Genomic DNA, 15,053 nt, shown 5'->3' with positions numbered 1-15,053 from the left:
CAGAAATCATTTCATGCCTGTGGGTCCTGTCTTCTCTGCTTAGGTCATAAATTCCTCAAAGGCAGAGGCCGAACCTTCAATTTCTTTTTTGGAAACAGTCTCTGGACATAGTGGAGCCTTGGGGATGTTGTTGGATGGATATCTCCTTGCCCTCAACATTCTGCTCTGCAAACTGGCCAAGGATAATCATCAGGAGATGATCAGTCAGGGTCTAGGCTTTGCATCCCACCCCCAAACCTATCCTGAGTCTGTGCCCCACTGTCACTTCACAGGGCTGGACACAGAGGGAGAGGGCCTGAAACACTTGCTGAATGAAGTGGTGAATGAACGACATCATCTCTTTTCCATAGGATTATAAATCACTGAACAGAAAAAACACTCTCTACAACCATTTTCCTCTGCTTGACACTGGATTTATTGGAACAGGAAAAAGACAGCTTCTTAGCACCCGCAGTACCTACCAAGAGAGCTGCTCACTGTGGGGGTTGGTCAGTATTTACTGTATTGGTTCAAGCTTTCCTTCTTAAAGTATTAATTAATTATGGCTTAAAAATTGACAATCTCAATTTTCCCTTGATTTCTCCTACCTCCTTTGGGTAAAGCCCCAATCCCCATCCATACCTTGGTGTGTCCTAGCTTGGACCCTCACCCCATGACAGCTGTCTGAGAGGAGAGGAAGTTGGAACTTGGAGCATTGAAGTTCAGAAGATAGAGGCTTTCCTACTACCCACTGCCTACCTACCATATGATCATCAATTAGCATGAATACATAGCTCTGGGAGTCATCTACAAAGAGATGATAATTAAACCCAGGTAAGATGATTAAAAAGAGAAGGAAAGAGGGCCTTGGACAGGGCTCTTAGATCTATAGGGACTTAGAGATGAATTATTTTCCCCAAATCTTATATTTTACCTGTCAGAAAATGAGCCCCAGACAGGACTTCAGTAGTAGAATGTCTCCTCTATTTCCTAATTAGGTATCCTTTCTGCTACATGACCTTACCACAAGTTGATGCTTTTAAGGCCAGGTGGCTAAGATAAAACTGGAGAACATGTATTTCTTCCTCCTCCTTCATCCACCCCATAACAAAAAAAAAAAAACCCTCAGTATAAAATGCAACACTGAAAAATGGAAACCACTGAACACTTGACCATTTAATGCCATTTTGCCCAAAGCCCAAAGCTTTGATATAGCTTGTATGTACTTTGTTAGATACATGCCACATACCCCTCTTATTAGAATGTGAGCTCTACCATTTTGATTTTTACCTTTCTTTGTATCCAAACAGCTTAGCACAGTGAATGGGGAAGAGAGAACAACTGTTAAATAGATGTTTGCTGACTGACAAAAACAATTGTTTTTGTTAAAAAGACAAATAATTTGTTCTAGGTTGCACTGCAAGTCAGGAGGGAAGCCCAGAAGAAAACTCGGAGCTTATCTTATCTTTCTCATGCTTCCAGGGAGTTTTGGGATTGGAACACACAATGCCAAATGGCACAATTGATACATAGAAGAGTGTTTTTGGAATGACCAGTGAATTCTGGATGCCTCCCATGGCAGATGGAGGGTAAATATAAAAAGACTTTTGAGTAACTTACTCCCCCTCAAACTGTAGGGAAGAGATCTCTCCATGTCAGTCCATCTCCCTTGTTTGGGTCCAGCCACTTCCCACAGGCAAAGATTGTGGCAACTCCATTGCTGGTGTTGGTGACTTCCACCCTCTCCACCAACCAGCCAGAGCTGAGGCCTTTGCCATCATGCTCCAGCCTCACCTTGCGTAGCTCCCCCAGGTCCAGAGTCTCTAAAAAGAAACGATCAGTGCGGCCCCTCTCAAAGAGGTTGCGCATACGTCTCCTAAGCTCCCTCTTCCCTGTGTCACCATTGGCCCCAAAAACGGTGATCATGACATTGGCGTCTGTGCCTGCTCCAGGTTCATAACCTGTTGTGATAATAATCTCATACTTGACTGACACCAGGCTCTGGACCTTGCTGGCGAAGCTCTCAGTTACTTTCGTGACCTCGAACACTTTGAAATACTTTTTCTTTTTCTTTAAGGGTATTTTGTAGTCACAGTTAAAAAAATACCTGGAAAAACAGAACGGAAAAGAAAAGGAAGAGACTGAAACCCCAGGGAAAATTATTCAAGACTTGCCAAGGGTTTAATAGAATGAACACTAGATCCAAATCCAAACCAAGTTTACCACTAACTTTCTGCATAGCCTTTAAGTTTCTTTTAGAAATTTGTTGAACTGAACTAGATAATCTTTAAGGTGTCTTCCATCTCTGAAGCCCATGGCTCTTCTGACCCTGACTGGTATATTATTACTCGTATATTCTGTATATAGAAGAAAAAAATACCTCCTTCCCCTAAATAGATGATTATGAATTGAGTGTTGAATGCCACCAACCAGGCAGAAATTCAGATGTAAATGTGGGATCCAATGAATTTTATTTTATTATTATTATTATTGTTATTGTTATTGTTATTATTATTATTATTATTATTATTGCAAGACAATGGGGTTAAGTGGCTTGCCCAAAGCCACACAGTTAGGTAACTATTAAGTGTTTGAGGTCAGATTTGAACTCAGGCACTCTTGACTCCAGGGCCGGTGCTCTATCCACTGCGCCACCTAGCTGCCCCTGAATTTTAAAAGTTATAATAAAATCCATGGTAATAACTGCTTTTAATCTGTAGGAAGGTATTATGGATATCTGAATGAGGGAGATTGTATAGGGATATTTTATAACCTGGGAGATAAGAAGTCCTTGCAGGCCTCTTGTGAGTGGGTGCTATCAAAGAAAGAGTTATAAGAATATAGGACTACTGAAAAAGCAAGACACCATCACCAAGAAGAATAGATTAAGGCAGCTAGGTTAGGCAGTGTGGTACAGTGGAGTGTACATGCATCTAGCAATAAGGAGATCTGGTTTTCAGACTAGTTTGTGACCCTGGACAAATCACTTTACTTCTCTGGTCCTTAGTACTCTGTACTAATGAACTAATGAACTAAATAGTTTCAACTCCAGAATTAGGAACTCATATAGACCCCAAAGTTCCTTCTATTTCTTGATCTTCTGTCTAGATCATAGATTATTAATCTGAGGTCCATGGACCTGAATAGACCTGTGAATAGATGTTAGGGAAAAAATATATTTTCAATATAGTTGATTTCCATTGTAATACTATGTATTTTATACATTTAAAAATCTGATTCTGAGAATGTTCCATTGGTTTTACTGGAATGAGAGAAGGATTTATGACACAAAAAGGTTCAGAATCCCTGGTCTAGATGATCTCCAAAGTCCCCTCCATTTTTATAGCTATTTTTTCTAATATCTCAATGATCTCTGAAGCCTCCTCCAGTTCTAAAGTGATGATTCTCTGTCTAAATGCTGCTTAGATTCTTTCCAGTTCTGTTATTTTGCAAGACCAAGGAGTTTTCCAGCACATATAACCTTGGGGGGAAAATGGGAAGTATTTTTTTCAATACCTTAAAAACCCTGTGATTTCATTGAGAGTGGTCCCTTCACTATCATAGATCACAGCATCCCCATGACTTTAGGAGATAAATTTCATGATCCATTTTCACTCCACCCTTTCTTAAAAAAAAAGAGCCCAGTCTTCAGGTGTTAAGTTTCTCTGCACTCAGCTATATGGAGTGGTAAGCAGTGGTAATAAATAATATTCATAGAACAATACAGGGGTATGCTGGTGAATATTTAACAGTGAGGCTAGTGAGGAAGAGGGGAGATGTGTAGACATACTATTTTAAGTATATTACTTATTATTAAGACTTTCCTAAGTCTAGACTATCAACAGACTAATAAATTAAATCTTAATTTTTAGGATTGTTGATTTCTGAGATGTAAATGCTCATGACGAAAAATTTAAGATGGGCTTTAGTAAATTCATTAGAGCTATCAATACATGTCTGGAAAACATATGATCAGGAGTTTAACAGAGAAATGGAAAGTATATAGGCACCCAAAAGAGTCAGGAGAAGAAATAGCCTTTTGGAAACAGAGAAAAGGGAAAAGGATGCAGGTGCAGGGCCCTATGTTTTAAAGCAACTATGAAATGGATCACTTAAAATCTGTAAAAGTTTTTGCTTTGGTTTGTTGGTGTGGGAAAAAAATCACAAATCTGTATGAAATGCAAAATGAAGTTGGATAGGATAGCAAAGCAGATATTCAGTGCATTCAAAGGCCTTCCTCTGGCACTTACTATCAGTGTGACCCTGTGCAAATTATAACCTTTCTATTGCTCAGAGAATGCTTTAAGACCTTAAGCTGTAGAGAAAGTGTGGGTCTACATTATTAGAGAGAGTTTCTTCTTCTAGGAGGTTCCTGGATCAATGAAATAACAAATCTAATCCCTAACCCTATATAAATACATTGCATAATGGCAAGATATAAAGCCTTTAATACTGTGTAAATATCTCATAATCATAACATTCAAAGACCTTCTATGATTAAAAAAAACCAATGGAATCTTCCTTTTGGAAGTTATTGCAAATAAGAGAGGTTGTTATGTATCTGGAATAATTTATATTGAGTCTTGCTTAAAGATGGGGAGATAAATGAGATGACCTTGAAAGGGAAGCTTCAGAATTCTCTGATTGGTCATCATTTGGTTCTAATAGCTTTAGGCAAGTGTGGAAAGGAGATCATTCCTAGGTTGTGAGTGAGGTCAAGCTTTCTGTATAGGAAGTTAGAGGTGTGTGGAAAGCAGTGAGAAGAGACAGATTTGGCTGGATAAGCAGGAGCAACGGGGCATGTCCAGGCAGGGAGCATTCCCCCTCCATTCTAGAAGTAAGCTGCTGCAACTATTTGGAGAAGATGCTAAGAGATACATGTCTCCAATTACTGTTGTGGTCCATGGCAGGCTACATGGAACCTACCAACAGCATGACTGGAATTAGAACTGGCAACAGTCTAGTGGGGTTTGAAAGCTGTGGGTCTCCTAGCGATGCATTTCATTTCTAATCATGTAAATGATTTCCACATGATCCTCTCCTCTCTGCCTCCTCGTGGGAAAATGAACATAAGAATCATGGAATATTAGAATTAGAAGGGACTAACTCTTGTATGTTACTGAAGAGGAAACTGAGACCTGGGAAGCTGAAGCATATTTCCCAAGGTCAGGTGACACTGAATGGCAGAGCTGAAACTAGAACCTAGGATTCCTGATTTCTAGGCTAGTACTGCCTCACTCCATCCAGACTTATCAGAGTAGAATCCCTAATACAACATTCTTGGGATAGGGATCATAGAAAGCAGCTATGAGGGTATATGCCCATGTGTACATGAGTGTGGTGATAGCTTTATTTCAAAATGTTGTTCATTTGAATCTCATTTTACAGATGATAAGAGCAATGTTGAGAGAAATTAAATGATTTGCTCTGACTCTACTAGAAAGTAATTGAGCATAATTTGAACTCAGGGTTTCCTCAGTCTAAAACTCTTTTCATCTAACTACCTAGTCACCCAGGCAAAACGTTGCTTCACAACTCAATTGCTGTTATATTTAATTAAACATGTTTCCAGATCCTACAAGTCCACCTCATGGAGCCTTAAGGAGGAAAAGTGGTGGATTGTTTCATATGTGCAGACTAGAAGTTAAAACTTTGGCTGAAGTTATCACTGGCACATACTAAAATATTGAAGCTTGATTTTAAAGGGAGAGGCTAGAAATATTATCTGAGGTATCATTACAGTGGGAAAGAAATACCTAGAGACCAGAGTCAGGAGAACTAGCTTTGCCAATAATAAGCTTGTAACTTGGACAAGTCATTTTACAGCTCTAAGTTCCATTTTCATTATTTATAAAAGTGAAATAGATTACATTAGCTCAGATTTTAAGGAGTCAGGAACCCTGCGTTCTAGTCTTGTCTCTGGAGATGTCTGAGAAATCTGCACTAATATTTCTTTCCTATGAGAGATAGGAGGAAATGAAGGATATTCAAAGAGGATAAAAACATTTCCCCAAAATCATGCACCTAGTACATGCAGAAGTAGGATCTAGACATAAACAGAGATTTTACAAGAAATTTAGATATTATTTATCAGACTTATGGGTAGTTTTATAAATAAAGAAGAGATAGTAAAGTTAGGTGTAAAATGAACAATTTCAATTACATTACATTTAAAAAGTTTTGTACAAATAAAACAAATGTAGTAAGATTAGAAGCAGAAAATTGGAAAAAATTTTCTGTAGACAGTTTATCATATAAAGGTCTAATATCTAAAATATATAAAAACTTTGTCAAATCCATAAGAATACAAGTCATTCCCCCAATTGATAAATGGTCAAAGGATATGAACAGGCAGTTTTCCACTGAAGAAGGGGGAGCTAGGTGGCACAGTGGATAGAGCATTGGCCCTGGAGTCAGGAGGACCTGAGTTCAAATTTGATCTCACAGATACTTAATAATTATATAGTTGTGTGACCTTGGGCAAGTCACTTAACCCCAATGAATTAAATAAATAAAATAAAATAAAGTCAGTTGATAAATGGTCAAAGGATATGAACAGGCAGTTTTCCACTGAAGAAATCAAAGCAATTAATAGTCATATGAAAAAAATGCTGTAAATCATCATTCATTAAGAATTGCAATTTAAAACAACCTTGACATATCATTTTAGACCTACCATATTGGCTAATACAATAGAAGGGAAAAGTGACAAATGTTGTGGGGGGGGAATGTGGAATAATTGGAACATCAATTCACTGTTGGTGAAATTGTGAACTGATCTAATCATTTTGGAGAGCAATCTAGAATTCTGTCCAAAGAATTATTTGATCCAACAAGATCACTACTTGGTCAATTTCTAAAGATAATTGGCTAAAAAGACAAAGAACCTATATATTCTAAAACATTATAGCAAAGTAACTTTTCACTTTGCTGAAAATGGGGAAACTTAAGACCATCAGAAAAGAATGCTATTTTCTCATTTGTCTTTCTAACTCATGGACCTAACTTCAAAAAGAGTTCAAAATCAATTCTTCTGGTCTGTTCATGGGCTTCTATTACCTTATCCCCTCTGTCTTCTGGCAAAGTTAGTATTTGCTTCCCAATCTCTGAATTAAGAATAACCAGGGGAGGGGGCAGCTAGGTGGTGCAGCAGATAGAGTACCAGCCTTGGAGTCAGGAGGACCTGAGTTCAAATTTGACCCCAGACACTTAATAATTGCCTAGCTGTGTGACCTTGGGCAAGCCACTCTTAACCCCATTGCCTTAAATAAATGAAAAAAAAAAAGAATAACCAAGGGATAGTCTTCCTTTGGGTGTCCCACTCTTTCTAGTCCTTCTCCTTATGGATCTATAGAGCTATGGCCTTAGAATTGAAAGGATACCCCTCCCAGTTCCCTTTCTAGAGTTTGACCCACAGTGCTCATTGTTCTTGGTTAACATATCCATATCAGATATCCTGGCATTAAGAGGTATGGAATGGGGTTGGTCTTCCTGAACCAAAAGACCATTGTGTCAAATGTTCCAGGCAGGTTCTTATCTGACATGGTGTAGCTCTTTTGGCTTCAACTACAAGTGAGCAGTTCTTTCTAAGACAGTATATAGTTCTTAAACAACAGTACAACCATTCCTTATGCATTTTTCTCTGGGCACTTTCCATCTTCTCAATATCTTCCTTTATAGGAGACTTTCAAAGCCAGACTTAATTCTCCAAGTGAAATCTGAACAAAGCAGAAAACACTGGGATTATTGTCTTGGTGAAGAGGAATTTGAGAGTCATTGTGATATAGGATAGTAGAAAGAGCTAGCTCTGTGACCTTTAATAGTCACAACCACTCTCTACCCAAGGTTTCTCCCCTACAAAATGATGGAGTCAGACTAGATGATTTCTGAGGTCCCTTAAGCCTCTAAATCTATTTTTTCCTATAAATTGAAGCCCAAAGTAAAGGAATGAGGCAGTGCTTCTTCCTTAATTGAAAGGCAGTGCTTAGTTGTGGTAAGAATCCTAGACTTGGAGTTAGAAAGACTTGGATTCAAATCCCTCCGCTAATAGTTATAGTTGTGTGACCATGAGAAAATCACTCAAACGTTTCTGGCCCTCAGTTTCTTCATTTACAAAATGGGGATAATAACACTTCATAGAATTGTTGTGATACTTAAATGAGATAATGCTCCCATGGCTTCCTCCTTTAATTGTTGAGTTCTTTCCTGGAACTTCCATTGGAGGAATCCATGCCAGCCTTAATTGCTTCTTATGGGCTTAGCCCTTGAACTTCTCCCTCCCACCTTACCCAAAGTGCTAAGCTCTTTGTGAACAGAGATTGTTTTTTTCTTTTTGCTTGAATTTGTTTGCCCAGAGTTAACCCCAGGTCTTGGCATATAAGAAATGCTTTTCTTAAAAATGCATTTAAGGTGCTTTTTGGTGGGGGAATCCAGATTTGTGACCTCATTGGCAAAAAGGAGCTCCCCAGTAAGGAAAATGTCCTTCACCAATGAAGGTGGGAAAGTAATAGTCTTTGCATTGCTTGAGGTCTTAAGAGGTCAAATGGCATACATAAGGTATCCTCTGATAGGGGTCCTAAACCCAAATAGATTGGACTTCTGCCCTCAATCCAATAAATTATGTTGCCTCTGTAAAGGACTTTGTAAACTTTAAAGCACTATATATGCCCAATATCATTATTATTAAGATAAAGATCTATTAAGAGAGCACCTCATAAATTAGTCCAAATCTTAATGAAGTTAATTCATTTAATATAGGAAGAGCTGGATGAGTTCTGAAGAACTATAGAAAACAGGAGGGAGATGATAGGAGAATGGGAATGCCATTCATAATATTGTCATATCTATTTTGAAAAAGGTGAGGAGGGTCCATTTTAGGAAACTGGGTCATTGAACTTGAATTCAATCCTAAGTAAAATTCTAGAAGAGGTCATTAAACAGAAAAATAATCAGGAGGTAGCTTAGTTCCCATAGAAGAAAAAAGTCACTGCCAAGCTAAACTCCTTTGAGTTTTTAATTGAATTACTAGATTGTGTCTAAAACAGTAGTTTTATGTAGTAGGAACTGAAATCAGTGTTAACTGAATTGAATTAAACTTGTAGATGGGAATTATTATTATAGAATATAAAAATAATAGAAACTGACATTTATACAGTTAAGGTTTTGAAATCACTTTAGAGATACTCTCTTATTTGATCCTCAAGACAATCTTGTGAGGTAGGGGCTATTATCCCCATTTTTATAGATAAGGAAAACAGCACTCCAGAAGTGTCACACAACTTGTAAAGATCTGAGGCAGGATTTGAAGTCAGGCTTCTTAAGATGCCAATTCCAGTGCTTTTGGTTTTAGTGGGACATGTTCTAAGGTCTTCCATGATAGCTTTGTGGATAAGATGGAGAGTATGAATTACATGAAAGTAGGGTTAGGAGGATTCAGAGTTGGTTTAGAGAGTGAATTATGTATTTATTATTAGTGGATGAATGTCAATCTGTAGAGAAGGTTCTGGCAATCTGTAAAAGGATGCCATCCTACTTATGTTCTTTTTAATCATCAATTTAAATGAAGGAATAAATGGTTTTCTTATTGACTTTATAGGATAATACATTTTTCTACCTAATGCAGCTAGAACTCAAGGCTTAAAGCTCTCAATAAAGTGGAACGATGAGTTAAAACTAACAACAAATATGCCACAAAACTATTCAAGTCCATTTGGGTAGAGTAAAAAAATAGATATGGGGACTAGATCTGTGATTTTACTGATACCAGGAACTCTTGGGTGAGAAAACCCACTACATCAATGCAAGTCAATCAATCATTTAATCAATAAACATTTATGAAGTACCCATTTGGTGCTAACATTGTACTAAGTGCCAATAAGTGCCTAATAGGAGGAGTTACATGACTTACCCAGGGTCACATAGCATGGCATTTTCTGTCAGAGGCAGTACTGTAGACCAAGTCTTCCTGGCTTCAAGTCCACCTCTCTATTGACTATGCTATGTGGCTTCTCAGTATAAAGGTAATCAAGATAGAGTTGCCTTAACAATGGTTCATGTAGAAACATTTAAGGTTATCATCAGACTACAAAGTTCCATATATTTTAATATGATATGTCTACCTCATAAGATAATATGACCTTTTAACTCCATTCAGGTCAAATGTTCAAGTGCCTCTTGTTTGCCCAGCACCATGAATACAGTGTTATCTATGATAATCTCTGCTCTCAAGGAATTTATCATCTAAATAGAAGGTTACATTAGCAAGGGCATAGTGTCCAGAATGAGGGTGCTGCTTATCCTATATCTGTATTAGGATAACACATCTGAACCCTATTATTTAAATAATAAAAATAACAAGATGAATTATGAATCAAGAGATAAGTGACTAAATAAATGATAGGTCTGAAAAACCCTGTAATGAGAAGAATGCTTGAAAGATATTTAGATGAAGAAGAGAAAACTGGGGGTGGAGCACCTAATACTTCTCTTCAAATATCTATAGGGTTGTCTCATGTGGCAAAAGGGACAACAAACTTGTTTTCAGTAATCCAAAGGATAAAACTAGGAAGAGAAGGTGAAAGTGACAAAGAGTCAGACCGATCCAGTTATAAGAAAGAATTTCTAATAATCAGAGCAGTCAAAAAATGGTAGAGATTGCCTTTGGAGCTTGGACATGCTCAAGCAGGACTTGACATTTTGTCAGAAGATTTCAGTAATTAGATAGAAGTTTGGAGAGAATAATTTATGATGTTCTATGACTTGATGATATCTTTTGGTATATTTCCTTGGTTTTCCTTCAGTAGCTTCCCTGTTCCCCAGGGCCCTCATAGAATATGTCCTTGATGACCTGGTTCTTCCTTCATCCAACTTCTCAAAGTTGTGCCTATTGACACCAACCCTGCTTTGCCCACAGCCAAATGAGGCAGAAGATTCCAAGCCACCTTAGGAGTCTGCACCTTTCCAGTTGGGAAGTCCCATATGGTTCCTGACCAAGGCAGGAAATTACATACACATTGTTGAACTCCAGCTCTGTGATGGTGATGGTCTTCACATGCCACAGTATCTCCCTGGGAGGCATCCTCTGTCCTTCTCTGGGCATATGCCACAAGCAAAGTGCTGCTATGTCCCCTACATAGATGCTGTCAAATTCAAATTTGTCAGTGGTTCCTCTGTAATAAACAATGAATACTTTCAATGAGTCTTTCCATACCTAGTTCATCCATCCATCCATCCATCCTGTTGACTAGTTTACTTATCTATTCTTTCATTGAATATTGAATTCAAAGAATATTATTTACCATATGTAAAACATTAAAACTGGGCATTTGGGGATGCAAAGAGTAAGAAACAATCTATCTACTCATTTGAATTACATTTTAGTTGGGGACACAAAACTACTACACATTAAATAATTCAAAAACCATACAGTACTGTCTATGCTAAGACTGGAAAAAAATAGTAAAGGCAAGCAAGGGCTTATAGGAGGCAAGGGAGGAAACCATTGAAGGCTGGTCTGCTCAGGGAAAAAGGTGGGATTGTATCCTAGGTTGATAGATAGGAATTGGTCGGGAGTGGATAGGATAAATAAAGCAACCCAACTCATGCATATAGGGATGCACAATCTCACTGGAGAGTAGAAAACTAGAGGTTTGAAAAGATCAAAAATATAACTTGGGGTCAAAGGCATTGAATAACAGAATAAGAAATCTGGGCTTTAATCCTGTGGGCAATGGGGAGCAAGCCATTAAAGCAAAAACGTGTCAGAATGCTACCTAAACTGTGTTTTAAACTTAATCTGGCAATGGAACATGGAGGATCCTAGACATAAAGGTGATACGATTCTTCAAGTATAAGGGATTATGTTAGGGAATACAATTAAATACTTTTTTTTATAAATCCTTATGAAATAAAGATAATATTATCTGCTGCTGATATTAGTGCTTTCAGGACTGCAAATCATTTTACCTGTATTATCTCATCTGAACTTCTCAAGAATCCTGTGACTTAGTTAATTCAGGTATGTTCATGCCCATTTTTCAGATAAAAGATGTTGAGGTTCTGAGCAAAGAGGTAACTTTTGCATGGTAGCTAAAGAGTGTCAGAGGCTGGATTTAAGCTCAGGTCATTCAGCTCTAAACCCAACACTCTCCTACCCTACCTGGGGTCTCACCTCCATGAAGGTTACTTGCTTTTTATTCTCTTTTTATCTCCTAAGTGCCCAGTGGGTTGCACACCCAGAAGAGATCATTGAACACATTGCTAGTCTGTATCCCAGAACCAGATGTTGGAAGCTGCCCTCCTCCCACCTCCCTCTCATGCTCCACCCCAAACAGGATGCCTGGCAGTTCTTAAGTCTGTTTTTCCTATTATTTACCCTCCCCTCTTTCCCCCATCTCCAGTCCCCACCCGAATCCAGGTTCTACCCTACTTTCTAAACACCCTGTGCCTAGGACTGTTTTCAATGAGAAATTCTTTGGATCGGTCCTTTCTTCCTTCCAGAACGATCCAGGCGTTCTCCCTGGTATCTGAATCGCCGGTTTCTATGACGATCTCATAAGCTGAAATAGAGGACAAAAGCCACCATTAGGAGAGAGGAGGCAGCTGCCCATAAGTGGGAATCTGGCAGAACAGCCCGTGTCTCCTTGGCCTTATCCTCACCTCTGAGGAGGGGGGAGTATGGGGGTGGGGGAGTTGCGATTAATTACTGGACTAAAAGGCTATAAATAGAATTCATAATGGAAAGAACCAGTAGCCCCTAAAGATTCAGAGGATAATTAAGTAATAATTCCCATCGTGTTTATTGTAATGATCTCTTCGCCATGGAATCAGTGAGGCAATCTGAAATCAACTGCAGTAGAGACCTGCCTGGAGGAAATGTGAGGAAAACTCAGGTGGGTGAGACATGGGAGGAGTGGGGAAAGTGCTTCCAGGAAAGCATTGTTGAATCTTCTTTACATCAGATCCATATCATCATTGTGACCATTTATCATTCTTGTGAAAGACAACTGGGTAAACAGAGACAAAAAGAGTTTCCTTTCTTTTTTCCTTAGTCCTGATTCTTCATACACAAAATGACTAATGTGTAAACATATTAAACACAAATGTACATGTGCAACATTCACTAGACTGCCACTGAGGGGAAGGGATGGATGGGAAGGGAGGGTAGAAGAAAATTGGGTAACATAAATATGCAAATGGATAAATGTTGAAAAACATTCATAGCATGCCATTGGAAAATAGAATAATGATATCAATCAAAAAAAGCGTGGTGGGTAGGTAGAAGATGAAGAATATAAGGACCCAACAGAAATATACAAGAATATATTTTAAAAAACAGCTCTCTCTCTCTCTCTCTCTCTCTCTCTCTCTCTCTCTCCCTTCATCTCTCTCTTTCTCTCTCTTCCTTTCTTTATCTCTCTCTCTTTCTTTCTTTATCTCTTTATCTCTTTCTTTCTTTCTTTCTTTCTTTCTTTCTTTCTTTCTTTCTTTCTTTCTTTCTTTCTTTCTTTCTTTCTTCCTTTCTAACTAGACAGCTCACTTCTCCAGGTCCAGATACTGGTAAAAGAAGAAACAATCAAACCATTGAATGTTACTTCTGGATGTAACCAGAGATCATCAGATTTAGCCTTTTCTCTTCATAGAGGAGGATGCAGAAGCCTGGAGAAGGCAGTGATTAACCTAAGATGTCACAGCTTGGGAAAGCTTGACCCAAGGTTACACAGCTTGGGAAGGGCAGAGCTGGGAATCTAACCAAGGTCCCCTGGTTCCAAATCCTTTGGTCTTTCCACTGCCAGCTGCTGCTACTATTGTGAATAACCATAGCAGATATTTCTCTCCTCTTTGTAGAAACAAAGAACTTTCTACTGGGAGGGAGGGAGAGGGGGAGGGAGAGGGGGAGGGGAGGGGGATCCCTAAAGTTTTAGTGCAATTTAAAACAATTTTTAAACATTCATTTCTAAAAAATTTGATGCCCAAATAATTCTCTCCCTGCACCTTTTCTTTTTCAGAAGGCCAGCAGTTTGGTATAGGTTATACATGTGTAGTCATGCAAAATCTATTTCCTTATTAGTCATGTTGAGAAAGAAAACAAAAACCAAAAATGAATGAATGAACAAATTAAGTAAAAAGAAAATTGGTTTAAAAAAAAGGTATGGGGGCAGCTGGGTAGTGCAGTTAATAGAGCACTGGCCCTGGAGTCAAGAGGACCTGAGTTCAAATTTGACCTCAGACTTAATTACCTAGCTGTGTGATCTTGGGCAAGTCACTTAACCCCATTGCCTTGCAAAAAATTAAAAAATAACAAAAAATAGAAAAAAATAGAAAAAATAGGTATACTTTGATCTACATCCAGACTCTATTGTGCTTTCTCCAGAGGTAGATAGCATTTTTCATCCTAAGTCCTCCAGAATTCTCTTGGATCTTTGTATTGTTGAGAATATATAAGTCTTTTACAATTGCTCATCATACAATATTGCAGCTATTGTATGCAATGTCCATCTGGATCTGCTCTTTTGACTTTGTATCAGTTCATATGAGTCTCCACAAGTTTTTCTGAAAGCATCTGTATATTCACTTTTTCATACCACAATAGTAGTCCATCACAGAGAGGTGACATAGTGGATAGAGTCTTAGGCTTGGGAACAGGAGAAATCACCAGGAATTTATCTTTATGAGTTCAAATCTGACCTTTAGGCACTTACTAACTGTGTGAACTTGCTTGAGTCACCTAACTCTGTTTGCCTTAGTTCTTTAGCTGTAAAATGAGCTGGAAAAGGAAATGGCAAACTACTTCAATCTCTTTTCCAAGAAAATTCTAAATGGGGTCACAGAGAGTTGGATATGACTGAAATGATTCAGCAACAACAAAATTGTTTAGATCTGACTTTTTCAGTGTGAAAAGTGTTTTGCATTTGTGTGCATGTATTTCTTGGGTTTGTCCTGGCAGTTGGGCTACCAAGTATTTTATATTTTCTGCAGTTATTTTATTGTTTTGTTTTGTTTTTATTGGTTTTAGCAAAGCAATAGAGTTAAGTGATTTGCTCAAGGTAATTATTAAGTGTCTCAGTCCTGACTCC

At 38.3% G+C, this 15,053-nt stretch overlaps 1 protein-coding gene across 3 annotated transcripts in view; it reads right to left on the bottom strand.

Annotated features, from left to right (window-relative positions):
- Window positions 1–1,605: 1,605 nt before the first annotated feature.
- LOXHD1 (lipoxygenase homology PLAT domains 1) overlaps window positions 1,606–15,053 on the bottom strand; it is a 266,512-nt gene continuing 253,064 nt past the window's right edge. For all 3 annotated transcript variants that reach the window (XM_074203499.1, XM_074203500.1, XM_074203501.1), the window contains 3 exons: window positions 12,407–12,536; window positions 10,989–11,147; window positions 1,606–2,086 (listed from right to left, as the gene is read on the bottom strand). In XM_074203499.1, the coding sequence (XP_074059600.1) occupies window positions 1,606–2,086; window positions 10,989–11,147; window positions 12,407–12,536 (770 nt within the window). The remainder of the gene's footprint in view (window positions 2,087–10,988; window positions 11,148–12,406; window positions 12,537–15,053) is intronic.

This window comes from Macrotis lagotis, chromosome X (assembly GCF_037893015.1).
Source record: "Macrotis lagotis isolate mMagLag1 chromosome X, bilby.v1.9.chrom.fasta, whole genome shotgun sequence".
NCBI classification, from domain to species: Eukaryota; Metazoa; Chordata; class Mammalia; order Peramelemorphia; family Peramelidae; genus Macrotis; species Macrotis lagotis.
Note: the sequence above shows the minus strand (reverse complement) of the source record. Positions and strands in the feature narration are given on the sequence as shown.